Source organism: Lycorma delicatula, chromosome 1 (genome assembly GCF_047948215.1).
Source record: "Lycorma delicatula isolate Av1 chromosome 1, ASM4794821v1, whole genome shotgun sequence".
Taxonomy (NCBI): domain Eukaryota; kingdom Metazoa; phylum Arthropoda; class Insecta; order Hemiptera; family Fulgoridae; genus Lycorma; species Lycorma delicatula.
This window is the reverse complement of record NC_134455.1, coordinates 383,116,323-383,136,980: the sequence shown is the minus strand read 5'-3', so window position 1 is coordinate 383,136,980 and position 20,658 is coordinate 383,116,323. Positions and strand designations below refer to the sequence as shown.

The 20,658-nt window shown below is 31.7% G+C and overlaps 1 protein-coding gene across 4 annotated transcripts in view; it reads left to right on the top strand.

The window, feature by feature from the left end:
* LOC142317314 (NAD(P)H oxidoreductase RTN4IP1, mitochondrial-like) overlaps nucleotides 1-20,658 on the top strand; it is a 50,762-nt gene that overhangs the window by 18,354 nt on the left and 11,750 nt on the right. For all 4 annotated transcript variants that reach the window (XR_012754701.1, XR_012754702.1, XM_075353752.1 and 1 more), the window contains exons 5-8: nucleotides 3,876-4,031; nucleotides 12,141-12,239; nucleotides 13,044-13,237; nucleotides 17,092-17,274. Coding sequence is in view for 2 of the 4 variants with exons in the window: in XM_075353752.1 (XP_075209867.1) it covers nucleotides 3,876-4,031; nucleotides 12,141-12,239; nucleotides 13,044-13,237; nucleotides 17,092-17,274 (632 nt within the window). In the remaining 2 variants the exon portion in view is untranslated. The remainder of the gene's footprint in view (nucleotides 1-3,875; nucleotides 4,032-12,140; nucleotides 12,240-13,043; nucleotides 13,238-17,091; nucleotides 17,275-20,658) is intronic.

Genomic DNA, 20,658 nt, shown 5'->3' with positions numbered 1-20,658 from the left:
CTTAAGTACAAATTGAATTTTATGTTTATTTTGTATTAAATAGTTACAAAGATAAAATTAGGAGGTAGTTTTTCATAGTTTAAAATATTACTTAAAGGCTCAGATGGTCACATCTTGTTCATGTATCGTGGATATTAATAACATTTATGGTTATCAGCACATGTTAGGAAAAGCTATATCTGACTGAAACATTCCAAATATAAGATGAACCATATTTTGCCATGAAGGTCTGGAAGAAACTAAAAAATATAATAAGTAAAATTGATATCCTCCTAGATTTATGTATTTTTCAACATTTTTAGAACCCTTGTTCAAGATATGAAAAAAGATGTCATAAAATCATAGAATTCTGTGAACATGATATGTATCTAATTTGAATAAGGTATGTGTGTGTCAATTTGATTTATTAGACCCTTAAGAATGATTTTAACAGTGATGATTTATTTTTATTATTTGTAGTACAAAAAAATTAATTTCTATTAAATAACTAAAAACAACAAATTGGTAAAATTAGTAAAAAACTAATTTAATTAAAGAATTAATATACATAACTAATGAAAAGTTAATTAGTATTATGAATAGGTACTTCAACATAAGGTTTTGTTGACATTAAAGCATGTTTGATTAAAATATAGTTTAAATGTACGAGGTGTGTTCAAAAAGAAACGAGAATTTTGAAATTTTGCTGATTGTATCAGTCAGATTCTTTGGATTTTTTTGTTGTTGTATTGGTAAACGTCTGAAAAGTATTTTCAGATGTCAGATGGCTACATTTTTAGCCATATTGGATGTTTAGTCTGTTGTCAGCTGTCAAAAGGATAATGTGTGTTTTGGTATGATCGGCAATTTTTTATTTGCATAAATAATGGATCAGAAAATTTGTATTAAATTTTACTATAAGAATAGAATAAAGTGTAGCAATGTTTTAAAAATGTTAAACATTGCTTTTGGTGAGTCTGCTATGAGTAAAGCAAGGGTTTACGAGTGGTATAAGTATTTCCAAGAAGGGTGTGAAGAGGTTGAAGATGAAGAATGCACCAGATGCCCAGCACATTAACAACTGATGAAAACATGGAAAAAGTGAAAGAAATGATATTATGAATGGTTACAGAATCACAATCAGAGAAGTGAATGATGATGTTGATATATCAGTCAATTGGCTCATGCCATGAAATTTTTTCGGATGTTTTGGCAACATGACAGCAAAATTTGTTCCAAAATTGTTGAATTTTGAACAAAAACAACGGCGAATGGAAGTTTCTCAGGAGTCGCTAAATAAAGTCAACAACAGGTGTCATAACATGTGATGAACTTGGGTTTACGGATATGATGCTGAAACTTAGGCTGAATCGTCTCAGTGGAGGCATTCTGGATCAGCAAGACCGAAAAAAGCTTGACAAGTACGGTCGAATATGAAAGTTATACTCACAGTGTTCTTCGATTTTTAACAGCTTAGTACATGAGTTCTTGCCACAAGGTCAAACGATCATTAAGGAGTACTAACCTTCAAGTTCAATGCCATTTGCATGAAGCAGTCTGAAAAAAACGCCCAGATTTGTAGCAAAACAATTCATGGCTTTTGCACCATGATAATGCACCTGGTCACACTTCATTGCTTGTTCGTCAAGTTTTAGCAAAAACAACACTGTAATGATACCTCTGCTGCCATATTTGCCAGACATGGCCCTGTGTGACTTTTTTCTATTCCCAAAAATAAAGAGAACCTTAAAGGATCGTCATTTTACAAGCATAGATGAGATTAAAAGTGAATCGCTGGAAGAGGTAAACACTATTCCAAAGATTGAGTTCCAGAAATATTTCGGGGATTGGAAAAAGTGCTGGTATAAGTGTATAATATCTAATGGGGACTATTTTGAAGGTGATAACATTATTGTAGATGAATAAATAAAATTCTTTCCAAAAAAAAATTCTTGTTACTTTTTAAACACACCTGATATGTTATAAGGACTTACCTGCACAGAATTGTTAAGAATTGCTTGCTAGTACTTTGGAAGTTGATTTAGGACATAAATAAAACAAAAAATGTCTTATAAATGTATGTCTGAAATACTTGTTTTCTGATTACGGCTAACAAAATTCATCCTGATATCTGCTGCAAATGTAAATTGAACCCATCCAAACATTCCTGGCATCCAAACTAGGTGAAAATTTAGCGTTTTTGTATGATTTTTCACTCGTACATTTTTAAAGAATAGATGGGGATGTATCTTGAAGAGGGTTTGAATTTATGGAAATTTTATTTGTGCATACTGGAAATATAATTAGAATATATTTGAAAAAAAATCTTGGAGTACCACCTTATTGAAAAATTGCATTTTATTTTTTTTTTTTTAACTATGACCTATCTTGAAATTTGTGTTACCTTTCTCTTACTGGATGTTATCTGGAGGGGTCCATTTTTCAATCTCTAGAGTTTAGGGGAGTAATAAATTTCTCTCCACCTAAAACAGTCTATAAAGATTCAAAATTTTTATTGTTTCAATCAGTTTGAAAATGTTATGATGGGGAGAAAATAGTTTTCTACCAAAGTAAAACAAAATGTTCAAATAGCCAAAACTATTGTCATTTAAGGTGTCGTGATTTATTACTTATTAAAGTGCGTTTTATTTTTTTTTTTTATTACTCATCATTGAGAGGTATTACTAAGTTTAACTTTACCCAATTGGTGATAGAAATGAAGTAGCTCTGGACAGGAGGTGAAGGCAGGCTGCCTTCACCTCAATTTAACTAGGTCTAGGGTCAGAATCTACAGGCCTTCTCATCCTTGACATGAACACAATGCCAACTTGAATTATATTTAGAGAAACTAAACCAGCAAGAAATCAACACATATGGAAATGTAGATTAAATAATGGAAATTCAGGAAGAAAAATCTGTGCTCAGAGAAAAGGCAACAGGACAAACACTCTACCCACAAGAAGTTTTAAAAGTTAATTTTAAAATTTCATTCGTGCAGTGGGTGCCCATCCTTCCCACAATTCCTTAGAAGATTAGGCTACATTCTAACCAAATATCATAACAGCACATTACTGATTATAGTTTTGTAATGACCCATTTCAATGCTATGACCTATTATGCTAAGACTAGATATATCGATAAAGTGTATAAAGCAAAAAGATGTAATAAAGAGAGAGTTACTCGAGTTTAGTATTTATTAATAAGAGTCAGCTTTATTTAGGTACCTGTAACCATTATATTAAAAAAATGCACATAAAGGTTGTCTGTAAAGACCTAAGCATGCTAAACAGTGTTATTAAATACACATTTTTAAGTTTACAAAAATGTTTTTACTAGGGATCAAAACAGCAAAAGAAGTTTGCCATATTAAAATTTACTATATGAAAAATTTAGTTAAATTCTTAAATGACAATTCTTAAATTCTTAAACATCAATTTTATTTGGAGCTTCTTAATGAATTAATGAAAAACTAAAAATGCACTTCCATGAAAACAAGATCCTTATTTTACATATTTTTTTTTTTTACATTTTTCTAAAATATAATTTAACTTCAAAAACTGAGAAGAACAAGATATAAAACTGTATAATTTCAGTATTTTATTTTTAGTTATATCATAAGATAACAGCACTAAAAAAGATAAGCTTTGACTTCATGTATGAAATATAGTATGTCCCATCTGATTAACCATGTACTTGAAAAGCCAAGACTCTCCAGAATACTTCCAACTATAATGCTGTACCATTTTTAACCAAAACACCATTTAAAAATAGATTTAAAAAATATTCTTTTTCATAACAACTTTTTATTTCAGAATTTGTATGACTGAAATAAATTACTTTATTTAAATATGTTAAAAAGTTATTTTCATGTAATTATTTAATCTTATTTCATTCAGACAGTAGCAGTATTAGAAGATGTTACTACACCGACCATTTCTGCTAGTGATGATGTTTTAATTCAAGTCCGAGCTGCCTCTATTGATCCAGTTGATATAAAGATATGTGGTGGTTATGCCAGGGTACTTAGATTCCAACTGAATAAATATAATCCAGTGAGTTGAATCTAGTTTTTTCATGTGTTACACTAGTAATATGTAAATTGTATTAAATATGAATGTAAATTGTAAACTTGATTCTTCGTACATTTAGTATCTAAAGAATATGTTTTCACACTCATCGGTGAAGCCACAAATCAAGTATAATACGTGTGGTACAAGTTTACACATCTCCAGTGTTTGTATATTGCAGAGAACAGCCAGACTGGCATACCCCATCAATGGGACAGGTTAGTGGATGAGCTACCAAATGCTTCTATTCTTGACATGAAATCATGACATTATCCATCATAGTCTCAGCATTCATTTTGAATAGATTACAGCCTTTACTCTTACAGCTTACAGTAAAGCTTCATTGGGTACTGTGACTGAAACATACATATACCAATAAGAGAACTGTTACAATCTCTAAAATGGAGGATCTTTTCTTATAAGAGGCCATACCTATATTATTAAGTTTTTCTGACATGGCACTGTTTGTAAAATACAATTATTATATATAATATAAACTGCTTATCAATATATTATTTGTTTCCCTCTAGTGCTTTCGGCTATTCTGCCTTCTTCAGGAGGGATTATAATTTTAAGATTGAAATATGTGAAAGTATAAAACTCATATTTATTTAAATTGTATACATAACAATTGATTGTCATTTTTTAAAAGTTAAAGTCTTTAAGTCAAAATAACTACGTCTGTATTGTAATAATAGTATCACAATTTTTATGAACTATGTAGATTGTGGAATCAGTTTAGCCAACTTTATTATTATATTATTTGCTTATATAGAATATCATCATCAAATTTAATTTGTTCATTTATTAATTTATGATTATTGTATATATGAAATTTTTTGAAATTAAAAGTATTAATAGAGTAATCTAATACTTTCATGAATTTATTTGGATAAATAATTATGTTTAGTTTCTAAACATAATATAATATTAAATATTTAGTAAAATTAGCCTCCTCTATGAATCATGAGACCTTGCCGTTGGTGAGGGGGCTTGAGTGCTCAGAGATACAGAGTAGCTGGACCGAAGGTGCAACCATATCGGAGAGGTATCTGTTGAGAGCCAGACTAAGGAATGATTCCTGAAAGAGGGCAGCAGCTCTTTCAGTAGTTGCTAGGGGCGTGAGTCAGAATGACTTAAACGGCCATATCAACATCACTCAGTCCTCTGAGTACTGCGCAGCTGAAAGCAATGGAAAACTACAGCTGCTTTTTTTCTAAGAAATTGTGGCTCTGCATTTTCATATAGCAATGATGGAGGCGCCTTCCTTGGTAAAATATTCCGGAGGTAAACTAGTCCCCCGTTCGGATCTCCAGGTGGGGACTACTAAGGAAGGGGTCACCAGAAAATTAAACAATAACATTCTAAGAGTCGGAGCGTGGAATGTTAGAAGTTTAAAAAAGGTTGGTAGGCTAGAAAATTTAAAAAGGGAAATGGATAGGATAAATGTGGATGTAGTAGGAATTAGTGAGGTTCAGTGGGAAGAGGAAGGCGACTTTTGGTCAGGTGATTTTAGAATTAACTCAGCTTCAAATAATGGGCAGGCAGGAGTAGGTTTCATAATGAACAAGAAGATAGGGTAGAGAGTAGAGTATTTCAAAATGCATAGCGATAGAATCATTTTAATAAGGATAAAATCAAAACCTAAACCAACAACGATTGTTACGTCTATATGCCTACAAGCACCCATGATGATGATGAGATAGTGTGTGTCCGAAGAGATTGATGAAGCAATTAACACGTAAAAAGAGATGAAAATTTAATAAAAGTTGGAGATTGGAATGCAAGCATTGGAAAAGGCAAGGAAGGAAATATAGTGGGTGAATACGGGCTGGGCAAAAGGAATGAAAGAGGGGACCGACTTATAGAGTTTTGCACGAAGTATAATTTAGTAATTGCCAACAACCAGTTTAAAAATCATAATAGAAGAATATACACTTGGAAAAAGCCAGGCGATACTACAAGGTATTAGATAGATTATATCATGGTTAAGCAAAGATTTAGAAATCAACTCATTGACTACAAAACTTACCCTGGAGCAGACATTGATAGCGACCATAATTTAGTGATAATGAAATGTAGATTGGGGTTTAAAAACCTGAAGAAAAGGTGTCAGATGAATCGGTGGAATTTAGAGAAGCTTGAGGAAGAGGAGGTAAAGAATATTTTTGAGGAGGACATCGCAAGAGGTCTGAGTAAAAAAGATAAGGTAGAAAATGTAGAAGAAGAATAGGAGAATGTTAAAAAGGAAATTCTTAAATCAGCAGAAGCAAACTTCTGGTCGGAATAAAGAGAACTGGTAGAAAACCTTTGGTTTCAGACGATATATTGCAGCTGATGGATGAACGTAAAAAATATAAGAATGCTAGTGTGAAGAAAGTAAAAGGAACTATCGCCATTAAGAAATGCTATAAACAGGACGTGCAAACTGGCGAAAGAAGAGTGGATTAAAGAAAACTGTTCAGAAGTGGAAAGAGAAATGAACATTGGTAGAATAGACGGAGCATACAGGAAAGTTAAGGAAACTTGGGGGACATAAATTAAAATCTAATAATGTGTTAAACAAAGATGGTACACCAATATATAATACGAAAGGTAAAGTCGATAGATGGGTGGAATATATTGAAGAGTTATACGGAGGAAATGGTGTTATAGAGGAAGTTGAGGAGGATGAAATGGGAGAAACAATACTGAAATCTGAATTTAAGAGAGCATTAAAAGATTTAAATGGCAGAAAGGCTCCTGGAATAGACGGAATACCTGTAGAATTACTGCGCAGTGCAGGTGAAGAAGCGATTGATAGATTATACAAACTGGTGTGTAATATTTATGAAAAAGGGGAATTTCCGTCAGACTTCAAAAAAAGTGTTATAGTCATGATACCAAAGAAAGCAGGGGCAGATAAATGTGAAGAATCCAGAACAATTAGTTTAACTAGTCATGCATCAAAAATCTTAACTAGAATTCTATACAGAAGAATTGAGAGGAGAGTGAAAGAAGTGTTAGGAGAAGACCAATTTGGTTTCAGGAAAAGTATAGGGACAAGGGAAGCAATTTTAGGCCTCAGATTAATAGTAGAAGGAAGATTAAAGAAAAACAAACCAACATACTTGGCGTTTATAGACCTAGAAAAGGCATTCGATAACGTAGACTGGAATAAAATGTTCAGCATTTTAAAAAAAATTAGGGTTCAAATACAGAGGTAATAATTGAAGAACATAAGAAATAAGCCGTAATAAGAAAGGGGGTCCGACAAGGATGTTCCCTATCTTCGTTACTTTTTAATCTTTACATGGAACTAGCAGTTAATGATGTTAAAGAACAATTTAGATTCGGAGTAACAGTACAAGGTGAAAAGATAAAGATGCTACGATTTGCTGATGATATAGTAATTCTAGCCGAGAGTAAAAAGGATTTAGAAGAAACAATGAACGGCATAGATGAAGTCCTACGCAGGAACTATTGCATGAAAATAAACAAGAACAAAACAAAAGTAATGAAATGTAGTAGAAATAACAAAGATGGACCACTGAATGTGAAAATAGGAGGAGAAAAGATTATGGAGGTAGAAGAATTTTGTTATTTGGGAAGTAGAATTACTAAAGATGGACGAAGCAGGAGCGATATAAAATGCCGAATAGCACAAGCGAAACGAGCCTTCAGTAAGAAATATAATTTGTTTACATCAAAAATTAATTTAAATGTCAGGAAAAGATTTTTGAAAGTGTATGTTTGGAGTGTCGCTTTATATGGAAGTGAAACTTGGACGATCGGAGTATCTGAGAAGAAAAGGTTAGAAGCTTTTGAAATGTGGTGCTATAGGAGAATGTTAAAAATCAGATGGGTGGATAAAGTGACAAATGAAGAGGTATTGCGGCAAATAGATGAAGAAAGAAGCATTTGGAAAAATATAGTTAAAAGAAGAGACAGACTTATAGGCCACATACTAAGGCATCCTGGAATAGTCGCTTTAATATTGGAAGGACAGGTAGAAGGAAAAAATTATGTAGGCAGGCCACGTTTGGAATATGTAAAACAAATTGTTAGGGATGTAGGATGTAGAGGGTATACTGAAATGAAACGACTAGCACTAGATAGGGAATCTTGGAGAGCTGCATCAAACCAGTCAAATGACTGAAGACAGAAAAAAAAAAGTAAAATTAGAACGGTCTTTACATTTCTTTGTTATACAGTTAATATATTCTTTAGCTCTAATTAAAAATGGTCAGTTGGTCTTACCAATATATTGTAATTCAGTCTTCACATTTTAAGCTGTATACGCCCATTCAAATGGACATTTATTACGGTATTACCATTTATTAGGATATTAGCTGGATCTCTATTATTAATATAATTTATGATTTTATTATTTGTTGTATATGCTGTTTTTGAATTAAATGATTTTTTATCTTATTAAATTTTCTATAGTTTATATTATATTCCATTTTTACATAGTTTCCTGAGTTATTATGTTTTAGTTTTATTTCATAATAATAATATATTTTTATTATTATTTCTCTTATTATTTTTATAATAAGAGGAATTGAGAGTCTAAAATGACACCTTATAGTTTTTACAATCAGTTGATTTATAAACAGAGGTATCTCTTATATAGAGATAACACTATGGAGAGATTTAATTAAATTTGTTTTTGTAATGTTGAGTGTTTTATGGGAGTATTGTTAATAATTTTTTATTTATAATCTTTTTAATTGTTTTCGGTGAGTTACCAAAATGCTGGAATGGCAGATGGAAGAAGGAGATATGTAATAGGAATATTCTGGTACGGTTGGTGTTGGGTCTGTTGTTGATGATTGTTCCAGTGATCGTCAGTTAATTATTTTTGAGTTGGTTAGTGAGTTGTGAGATGCTTATAGATGTAATGTTTCTGTTCAGCAAGGTCACAGAAAGGCGAACTGGCCTAAATTTGTTAATATTTTTTCTGCTAGACTCAGTGTCCTAGACAGAAGTCTGGATAGTATTCAGTGGGAAGACCTGGCAGAAAGATTCTCTCTGGCTTTCATTGATGCCACTGAGAATTCAATTCCTCGTAGTTTGAGTTGAGAAAGAATTGCCCCTTGTTGCTGGACTAGAGAGTTGTCTTTGTTGAAATAGTCTGTGAACAGTCTCAGGAGAGCTGCTCAGCAGGAGGGTTATCCTGAATGGCAAGCGGTTTTGGTAGAGACTATCAAAGGCAGAGGTCTGAATATTTTCATTTGGTCAGGACATCAAAAAAGGATTCTTTGCATTCTTCTGTTAAAGAACAAGGAAATAAGGATCCTTGGGATGTTGTGTGTAGAGTCCTAGGGCATAAACGTAAAAAAAATGGTTCTTTAGTTGATTCTCTTGACCCAGCAGGGTGTTGTTTGTAATAAAGCTGAGATTTAAAGTATTCTATTGAATGATTTATTGTTAGATGATGATATGACTATGATCTATCATCTGCAAGTTCGAGAGGAAGTTTTTGCTTTTTACTCTGGTGTTTTATCTTTGAAAATTGCAGAGGCAGAGGTATGTCAGGAAATTTGCAGTTCTGGTAGGAATAAAGCCCTTGGTTTCGATGAAATCACAGTAGAGCTACTTGTCTGTTCTGTTAGAATGTATGTTGGTACTGGTCTAAAAAGTTTTAATAGGATGTTCTTTGGTGGCTATTTCTGTGTTTGTAGGAAAAAAGGTTTCCTAAGTTGTTGTTTAAAGGTGGTGATAAGGACCCCCCCCCCCCCCAGAGAGAGCTCCTCCAGTAGTTAACACTCCTGCCAGTTATTGGAAAGGTTTTTTAGAAGGTTTTGTACTTTTTATATTAATGATAGGTTGAATTGTAGAAAGTTGTTTATGGATGAGCATTGTTTCTTCTGGTGAGTCTGAGCATGTCAGGATCCTTTTGAACATACCAAATTTTAATCTGTACTGGCCCTATGCTCTGTTTCAGCTGCAGAAGGGTCATTGTATGTAAAAAGAACTGAATGTGTTTTATAGTTTTTTCAGCAGTCAAGATGTCATTCTTTGAGATGGATCTCAGAAGTAGGAAAGTTGTGCTATCTAAAGGTTGTCCACAGAGTATGTGTTTTAGGACCCCTGCTCTGGGTTAAATTCAATTCTTTGATTCGGTTGAGGTTACCCAGTGGATGGCGTGTCATCACCTATGCAGATGATGAGCTTTTGCTGGATAAAGATTATTTAAGAAATGAGACTGAATTCAGAGCAGGCTTGCAAGATACTCCAGTTGTGAAGTTTGCAACATAATGGTGTTTAACCCAGAGAAAATAAAGTTGATGTTACTCAAGTACAGACTGGCTGTTACAAGACTATTGTGTATATCAGTGGCAGGTCATCGAATTAGTATGTCTTGCTGCAGAAGAATTTAGGTATTTAGTATTTAGTGAGCACTTTCAATATGCTGCCAAAATGGCTTGTAATACTTTTCTTCAGTATTCAGAGAACAATTACCCCAATTGGGGGCTTAATTTCAGAACCATGCGTGTTTGATATAAGGGTGTATACAAATGTATAATGCTGTATGCTGCACCTTTCTGGGCTCATTAAATGTGGTTCAAATAGACTGTATCTCCTACTGTAGTCTGTGATTGGTGCTTGTAGGATTATTAAGAGTTATTTATTCTTGTTATTTATGGTATTAAGCTGTGTGTTGTGTGCGCGCGTGTGTGTGTACCTGAATAACATTTCCAGTGTCGTCACTAATATACTGTTAGGATACCCAGTCCAGCCAGCGATAGCATTATATCTTTTGTTTGACCTTCCAGTCAAACCGAATAAGTTTTAGCATAGTTTACTTTTATTTTATTTTAATTAAGTGTCTAACAATTAGTTAAATATGTAGATTTTATTTTTAGGCTTATGAAAAGTAATTATATTACTTTTGAACTATTTTATAGATTAAGTAGTGATTAGTATTAAGTAAATCATTTTTACCTAAATTTTATTTAGACATTCACTGATGTCAGACTTCAAGACTTGGAAAGTCTTGAAGACTTTCCAAGTTTAACCACCCCCTTGTATTAACAATTTACACTAATGTGAGCCATTATCCACTTCATTATTTTTTTTTTTAAATAAGTTAATTTATTATTTTTGTGAATTTAAACTTATATTAGTGTTAAGATTTAGATATAATTTTTTTAATTAATTTAGGCTAATGGAGACTAATCGCGCCCACCACCTCCATGTTCACCATTCCTGGAAATTTTCGGCAAAACCTTGGGAGCCCAGAAAAGGGTCAAGCGCGAGGTATTGATAGCTGTGGACATTGAGTCCATGGAGCCAACCACAACTGATGGCGGTTCGGAAACAGCAGCCGCCAACATGTAAGTTACAGGGGAAACTCCCTCACAACCACTGGTCGAGAAGCACGAGAAAATCCTGCCCATAACATTGGACTGCCCTAGGGAGTATGTGACCAGGAGTGTGGCTTCCCTCCGCCGACGGTGGTCCTGATCGTGACTTGGTAATGTGCCCATGCAAATCACCATGATGGAACTGGGTGGGGGTGCAGGGTTTGTCCCCGACTCCTGTGCGGACCGGAATGAGGTTGTGTTCTCTTTGTTAGGAGACCTAAATTGGTAGACTCTTTTAGGTTTAGCTCTGAATTTCTATGTTGTGCAAGACATAATTTTGATCGGTATGAGTATAACACTGATATAACTTAAAACTCGTTCGTTCTGAGGCATTTGCAGTCACAAACGGTGTTGTCAATTCTTTACTAGGTGCGGGGTTCTCGCTTCCTTGGTTTTGGTTAGGTTGGATGTGAAGATGTCCGTTTGAAGCCTACGTGAAGGCTAAGTTTAATATATATTTTACTGATTCAAATGTCTGCTGAGGTATTTACATTGGTGGCATCCCAACCGAGGCCTGCCTGATGACTGTGAGATGTCAACTTATTTTAAATTTAGATTTTTTAAATATTTAAATTTTAAATGGTTATTGTTTACCAATAGAAACGAAAAACTAATTTTAAATTCTGTGTTAACTTGTTTTAAGTGTTTTATGTTTAAAAGTCAATGTTCACAGTTCTGGAACATACAATAGGGATTTATCTAGACATAACATATCTCTTCAAAGTATGCTTTTTATTTGCAGAATGTTAAAGGAGAGTTGCCTGTTGTCCTGGGAAGAGATTGTGCTGGTATTGTTGTGGAAATTGGCAATGGTGTAACAAGAGTTGATGTTGGAGATGAGGTGTGTTCTTTTGTTTTCTTTCACCGGTCAATATCTGTATAAAATGTAAATTTATGTTTAATATATCTTTAGTTATAATGAACATTTTGTATTTCATCAGTATTGTAAATGTAATCTGATATTGTACTAGGATTCACAGTAAGATTTAAATTATCATTAAGAGGTAGTTATATGGGACGGTCATCATTTTCCTTTCATTTTTCTTTATTCCTTCTTTTGTGATACCATTATGCTGGTAGTTTTTAATAGCCAGGAAGTCAACCGCTTTTATAATAGGCCTCAGAAGAGGTGACTGTTTGTGAGATTGCACGTTTTTATTTTTTATATGTTTATGTGATTGTATTGTTTGTATGGTTTTTGTTTTTATCCAAGGATCTCCCAAAAAGCCACACCAGTGTCTATAGTTGCATCTAAGATTGCATACAGCCAGCAAATTTCCTACTCTTCATAAAATTTAATCAACTTATACTAAATTTTATATGTATATATTCATTTGTGTGTGGGGGTGTGTGTATATGTGTGTGTGTGTCTTCATTTTATTTCTCCCGTCTTAAGTGATTTCATCCCAAATCCTAGAAATCATGACTGCATCTATGGTTACAAGCTTCTGTCAACCAAATATGCAGCTCACCTAGACTTGCAGTTTATCTTACATAATATAACCACACTTAGAGAAGTTCTGTGTTAAATTTAGTTGTGGAATTGTATATTTAATTTAATTAAATTAATTGTATTAATGATGCAAACTTTGATTTTAGATGGCAGATTTTACATAGCTTTACATCACTTATTATTGTTTAATAGGTGTGGGCTGTGGTACCTCCGTGGGCTCCTGGTATGCTTAGTGATTTAGTTGTAGTAAAAGATTGCTGGGTTAGTCGGAAACCTCGTTGTCTTGGATTTGAAGGATCTGCATCAATACCATATTCTGGTTCTGTTGCTTGGGATGCTGTAGTTAACAGAGCTAATATTGGTCCTGCCACTGCCAAAGGAAAAAAGTATGTAGATTTCGTTTCATAATTAAATAATAAAACCACCTTAAAAAAGGCTGCTCTATATAAATTGTAAAAAAATGATATACAGTTTTTTCAGTACTATAAATTTTTATTTTTGTAAGTTGACTCCGATAAAAATAATCACCATTAACATAGTTTTTTTAAAAAAAGTGATTGATTTTTGTTACTTTTACGATAATTATAAATTTTATACTGGGCTGTGGAACTCCATTCTAGAACGTTAGATGTTTCATCATGTATTTATTCTGTACAATAAATTGTTTATAAAGAAGAAATTCATGAAAGAAAGAATAGTAACTTTTTAATATTAACTCAAGTTTTTTAAAAAGAAATCATCTTTGTAAATATTACACAATTAAGTTTGTTAAATTACAGTGTTGCATTCTAAGCACTTCTAACTGCAGTAACTAAACAAAAAATAAAATTAAACAATGAATTTTTACCTAAACTATTTTTCCACAAAAAAAATCAGGCTCTATATATATTTATCAGTTAGGGCATAATGTTTAGGATCAGACTTTGTAACTTTTCTCTTCAAAGTAACAACTTTAACAAAAATGTGATTGAGCCTCTCCGAGGTGTGCCTGGATATATCCAGAACAAATAGAAGAAATTTTTCTTGTGAACTGAATTTAAGCAAATTTCACAGCTTCATTTATCATCAAATCACACCTCACTAGATCACATCTAGAGTTGTAACTCGGGACCTAGTCCTACCGCAGGTGACCCCTTGACAGTCAACAGTCTTTTGAGAAATATTCCACCAGCTGAACAAAGCAACACCAGAGCTCAGAGAAGGCAGCATTCGGATATGGTGGACTGGCAGTGAGAAGGTAAATGTGATCGGAAGCACTGGGATGCCCCAACACTGCACACACGAACAAGAAAATACGAGGTCCAAAATCAAATCAAAGCAAGATCACCTTCACTTCTACATAATGTAAACTTGCTCGTGCAGACTGGTATAACTGTCCTAATGGACCAATACAAAATTCTCATCATTAGTCTGCAGAAATTAAGACACACTAACTAGGATGCCATGGAATCTCAACTATATATATATATAAATATAGTGTCATCGAATCTATAGGTTCTACAAAGGTATACCTGGGAAAAATGATGAAAAATATTCCACAGCTTGGAACAGGCTTTTTAATCAGCCTCAAAATAATAAAATCCATATAAGGATTCAAGTCACAATCCCCAAGAATCTCAACATCCACCCTAAAAGCATCTAATAAAATCTACACTATAATAAACGCCCATGCACTCACTAATAATAAAAATAACTCTCCAAAGACCATAAAGAAAGTGAAACGTTCTGGGATCTACTTGACCTGACTGTAAATAACATCCCCAAAAACCCTGTTAAACAGTTGGTGACAATTGAAGTGACTTTAATGCTCTGCTAGGCAGAAAAAGAAAATAACCACGACATCATCAGAAAATGTCCTGCCCAAAAGAAAACAAACAAAAATGGACAGAAATTTGTCGATGTCTGCAGAAACCAATCTAATCTTAAAATCCCACATACTTCAAGAGAAAATCTCAAAAAATCATATAATGATGAAATATTTGAATGTGAACCTTTTTGTTATCCATTAGACATTACCACCTTATCTTTTGTTAATTGCTCTACTAAAATAAAATATCTTATATGAATTTAAAAATGAAAATTTTGAAAGTATTTTTGATGATCTCTACGACAATGTTATCTTTAAAGATGTTGATTTTTTTTCATAATGATTTTGATAATCTAGTTCATGATACCTTTAATGCTATGGTAGAAAAACATGTTCAAAAAATCTCAATTAGTGAGATTAAGTTTCCAAAATGGTTTTCAGCTGAACTAATAAAAGCATAACAGTATTGAAGCTAATAATGGGCAGGATATTGTTAATTTATTTTCTAATAAATTTGTTAGTGTATATTCTAATACTTTCAATTAATATGTCAGAATATTATGATCTTTCAATTAATATGCCAGAATATTGTGATTGTTTTAGTAATACTGCGCTTACTGATGACAAAATAAATAAGGGTATAATTGAATTGGATGAAATATCAAGCTTTTCCTTGGGAATATTCATCCACTCTAGATTAAAAAATGTATAATCATTCTTTATACTGCTTCTTATGAAGGTGTTCAATTACTCATTAAAAATTGGAAAGTTTTTCACTATTTGAAAAATTTAGTAATGCTGGTATATAGAAGTGGTGAAATATCTGATGTTAGAAATTAATAGACTATTGCAAGTGCAATGTTGTAGCTAAACTGTTGGACAAATTAGTGTACAGTAAGGTCACTTTGTATATTAAGAAATTTAACAGCATGGTTTTCTTTATTGTTGATGCCCTTTATTCTAACTTTTTTTGGGCGTTTGATGTTGTAAATATCAGCCTACTTAAGAAATTATCAGTTTTTGGATTTAATGGACTTTTACTTTCTATGGTTTCATTCATTTCTTATGAATAGAATTCAGCTAGTCAAAATAAATAATTTATCAAGACCAATTCATGGAACAAACAAAAGTTTGTCAAGGTACTCATTTCGGTCCTCCATCCTGTTAACTTCATATAAATGAGGTTAGTTTAATTATTCAAGTTGCACAAATTTTGCAAATTTTAAATCAAGATGATTTAAAACCTTAAAAAATAATAAATAACCCTATTGGTATTAAGTTAGTTCAAAGTGATTATGCTTTATAAAAATGATGCGAGTATAATGAGATTTGTTGCAATATTGATAAATGTTTTCATATTGTATTTTATGTTAATGCTGATCGTAATTACATTGTAAATGGCACTTCTCTCCAAAAGATTTCATTTGTTAAAGATCTTAGTATATTTATTGAGTAAACTAACATTCCATTACCTTGTTGAATATATTGTCTCTAAAGCTATTGTAAAGGTTAATTTTAATAAAATATTTACAAAAAATTTGAAATGTATTGAATCTTTAGAACATTGCATTTTTTTCATATAATTTGCTTTAACATATTGTTCAGTTACCTGGATACCTCAAATCAAGTGTTTAAAAAGTTGCTTAAAAAACCTGTCACACTTTTTTAAGATATTCTGTGTACAAAGTGGGTGAACCAATGCATTATCTAATCGATCATATAGTTAAATTTTGAACTTATTGAGAAGCCCTAATTTCGAATCATCTTTTGATATAATTGATTTAATGTTTGTCCTTAGAATGGTTAGTGATGGTTTCGACTGTTCTCATCTATTACAGTTATTTTAACATTCCTATTTGTTAACCTGCCAGGTTAGTCTAGTGGGGTTAAACTCGTCACCCAAATTCAGCTGGTTTTCAAAGTTGAGAGTTCTAAGGTTCAAGTTCTTGTAAAGGCAGTTGCTTTTATACATATTTGAGTGTGGATACTGGTATTTTTTGGTGGTAGTAACTGGAAAACTGGTTGATAAATTATTTTTCTAAAATCAATCCTTTCAAGGTGATCGGATCAATATATATATAATATCCCAAGTCATTATCTTAAGCACAATAATTATTATTTTAATATAACTAAAATTTAAAATGGAGATCACAGATATCTCAATTATCTATACTTTGTAATTGTCACACTGACTGGTTTGACATTTGTAATACTAGTGAATTTTCAATTCCTGATTTATCTAGAAATTTGTTATTTGAATAATATTTAGTTTGATTATTGTAGTGAAGTCTGACTTAAGTTACTTATATATTTGTATCCATGGGAGTTTTCCTATATAATTTGGATAGATAAATAAAGAAATAAACATCTTATTTATCATTAAATATTTTGGTAAAAGAACATTCCCACATATTGGTACTTCTTTTTTTACAGAATTCTTGTTCACTGTGGTAGTACTGGTGTTGGTGTCATAATCACTCAATTATGTCATAGTTGGAATGCCGCAGTTACAGTTACTTGCCTTAACCGAGCATCACCAGTTATGAAGGCTTTGGGAGCAAGTGAAGTGATTCCACTTGAAACAGCTGATATAGAGAATCAGCTTTCAAAGGAACGGTTTGTAAATCTCTTATACATTTTAATTTTATATTTTTACTGATGTATTTGAATGATTAGGAGGATTATAAATTTTTCCTAAGGAAAATGTTCTGCTTCAACATGAAATCGTTTTTATTAAGATAATAGAGTGTGGACATAGTCCTCAATCTGTAACAGAGGAAGAAGGCTAATTTTTAAATATTTTCTTAAATGAAATAATTTTTTTTTAAATAGTTCAAAATATTACAATTTTAAGTTTTTGTTTTTTAACTTTTTCCGTGCTAAGTAATTTGAGTGCTTAAATCCCCCTATTTTGGATTTTATATTATGATTATAATAGTGTTACCTTTTTAGGGTGTATGTTATCTATTTTTTGTTTTTAGGGTGTATGTATGTATATTTGTTCCATCATAGCAACTCAATGGCTGAACCGATTTAGATGTATGACCCCGCGTTTGAATGCTTACATTATGATGTGTCATAGGCTATATAAATATGTATTAATGTGTGTTTAATTGTAACTAAAAGGCCAAAAGAAATCATACAGGATTATAAATGGATATAGATAGTATTTTCAGTATTGATTTATTTGAATTAGAAATAGTTGTTTTAAGATCTGCTAAGCTATTGATTGAATGAATTACGGTAGTAAAATCTATTAATTTATTTTATAATTATTGTTACTGTTATTTGTTGTGTATAAAACATTTAAGAAAAAAATCCTATGATTTTTTGATGGGAAGTAGTTCCATCATGAAAATTAAATAATTAAAAATTATCTACGCTTAGAAATAAAATTAAATAATCTGTAAATTGTCAATGGACTGCTTCTAGCAGGAGGGAGCCATGTGCAGCCGCCCGGCGCACCACCATTGGCTTGCTTTGTCCAAATTTTTATTGCTAAATATTAACTAATAATTCCTTTTTTTTATTTTTTACACGACTGCCCAAAAAGGAGTGTAATTTATTTAGGGTGTACGTATGTGTGTACACCGTAGCAGCTCAATGGCTGAACGGATTTAGATGTATGACACCACATTGGAACCCTTACATTACTGAGATTGTCATAGGCTAAATAAATATGTGTATACATATATATGTTTAAATAAATTTAAAATATTGATTAAATCTGTCAGATGAATGAGTTGTTTTTAATAACTTTCACCTCATGTATGAGATATGAGTTTCCAAATCGTTCATAATGAAGCATTGAGATGTGAGTCATTCAAATAACTCATTCATCTGTTAGATTTTTCAAATCAATCATTTGATAGATCAAATTATCTACTTTATTCGTGTAACTAGTGTTTTTATACGACTGTCCAAAAAGGAGTGTAATTATTATTGTTTATATATGTATGTACATTTGTTTCAACATAGCAGCTCAACGGCTGAACAAATTTAGATATATGACCACGTGTTGGAATCCTTACATTACTGGGAGTGTCATAAACTATATTATACATGGGTGTATATATATTTTGTTTTTAAATCAATTCTTTTAATAACCATACTCCTCTCTACCAATATAAGTTAATTTATATTTAACAGATCAACCCAAGTACAAAATTATTGAAATGGATGACTTAACTTATTTCATTACATAAGCAGATAAGTGCTTTCACGAACTTAATTCATATCATCAGCTGCATTATATCTATATACAGAGTGTTTTAAAATGGTGGGCTGGTTATACTTTTTTGGATTCTACTTGTAAAACTTAAAGTAAAAATATCCTTTGGAAAAATGGCAATTTTTCCTTCGTTCCCCCATGTCTGTAATTTATTTTTATATAAAAATTTATATCTCAAGTTCGTATAGAGGAATCATATTAATATTTGGTAAGTGTCTTTGTTATAAAGTTTTAAAAGTAGAAAAAAAAGGTAGTTATTTGCAAAGGTATTTAAGTCCTGACTTAAATACCTTTGCAAATAACAAAATGGTGGCCATGTTTAATTTTCAATTTGTTATCTCCATAAATATAAGTTTTATCAAAATGTATGTTGTTGTTAAAATATTAAGCCTTTTATTTTGAACAAAAATGACATTCTATTTTTTGAAAATTGTTAACAAATAGCTGAGTTACGGCAGGAAATTGATGTTGTAATTATGTTTGTTTTCATGTCCTCCACTTTATGTTCAATTAAATTAAATATTAATTGTTTTTATTTATCGTTAATTCTGATAGTGTAAATTAGTTTCAAATTAAGTATTAATTTTCCACTTTTAAATAATTTTACACAGCGACTATTACTGCTGATTATAGTAACAGTGTAAAAATGAAGCTTCTTTCAACAGGAATGGTGTTCATAACTATCACAACCAGGGTTTCTGGAATGACGAGAATCCTCGAGGTACCTTCCAAAGTAGGTTAGGTATTTTTAACTATCTTTTGGGTTTTGTCATTCTATCAAATCATTTAAATGGATAAAATTATACTGCTCATTTGCCATAAATCTTCCACATTTTTGAAACCTCTACAATTAAGAGGAAATATGTAATTTCACCACGATGGAGCTCCAGCACATTTCATTCAGTTATCAGATTTCCTGCATGAAACTTTCCATGAAAAAATGAATATGCTGCGGAGGGTCAGTACCCCTGGCCTGTCCAATCACCTGATTTAAATCCTCTTGACTTCTACCATTGAAACATTTATTCAACTCCAGTAACTCAACATTGAGGATCTTCAACAAAAGATCCAAATTGTATTTCAAGAAATTAGGAATACTCTGGAATTTTTGAATGGTTAAGACAATCTCCCAAAAAAAGACTGGAAACCTGTGTAATCTCTAATAGTGGACACTTTCAAGATCTCTTATAACAATTATTAACTATATTTTAAAAAAAAGAAGAAAAGTATACCTAATGTTCTACAACAATTAACGTAAGATTATATCACAGGTAGTTGTTTTATTTTTTTAATTATTTGGTCTATTATTGTGAAAAAATTATTACTTAATTTGATACTAATTTACAATATTAGAATTAACAATAAATAAAAACAATTAATATTTAATCGAATTGAATGTAAAGTGGAAGACACAAAATTACAACATCAATTTTCTGCCATAATTCAACTATTTGTTAATAGATTTGTTTAAAATAAAAGGCTTTAATATTTTAGCAAAAACATACATTTTGATAAAAGTTATATTTACGGAGTAAATATAACACTGAATTAATAATATACAAAGTATGTAGTATATACACTAGTATAGTATATAGTATAGTTCTGAATTAATAATTTTTATTCAAATCGTGGTTAGTATTTAATCATATTATAGGCTAAAGCCAGAGCTTAATTACAGTTACTTTTTTATTTTTGGATTTAGAGGGAATTTTTGAAACATTTGGAATTTACTCTTCTACAGCTTTTGTCAACTGGAAGGTAGAATGCAT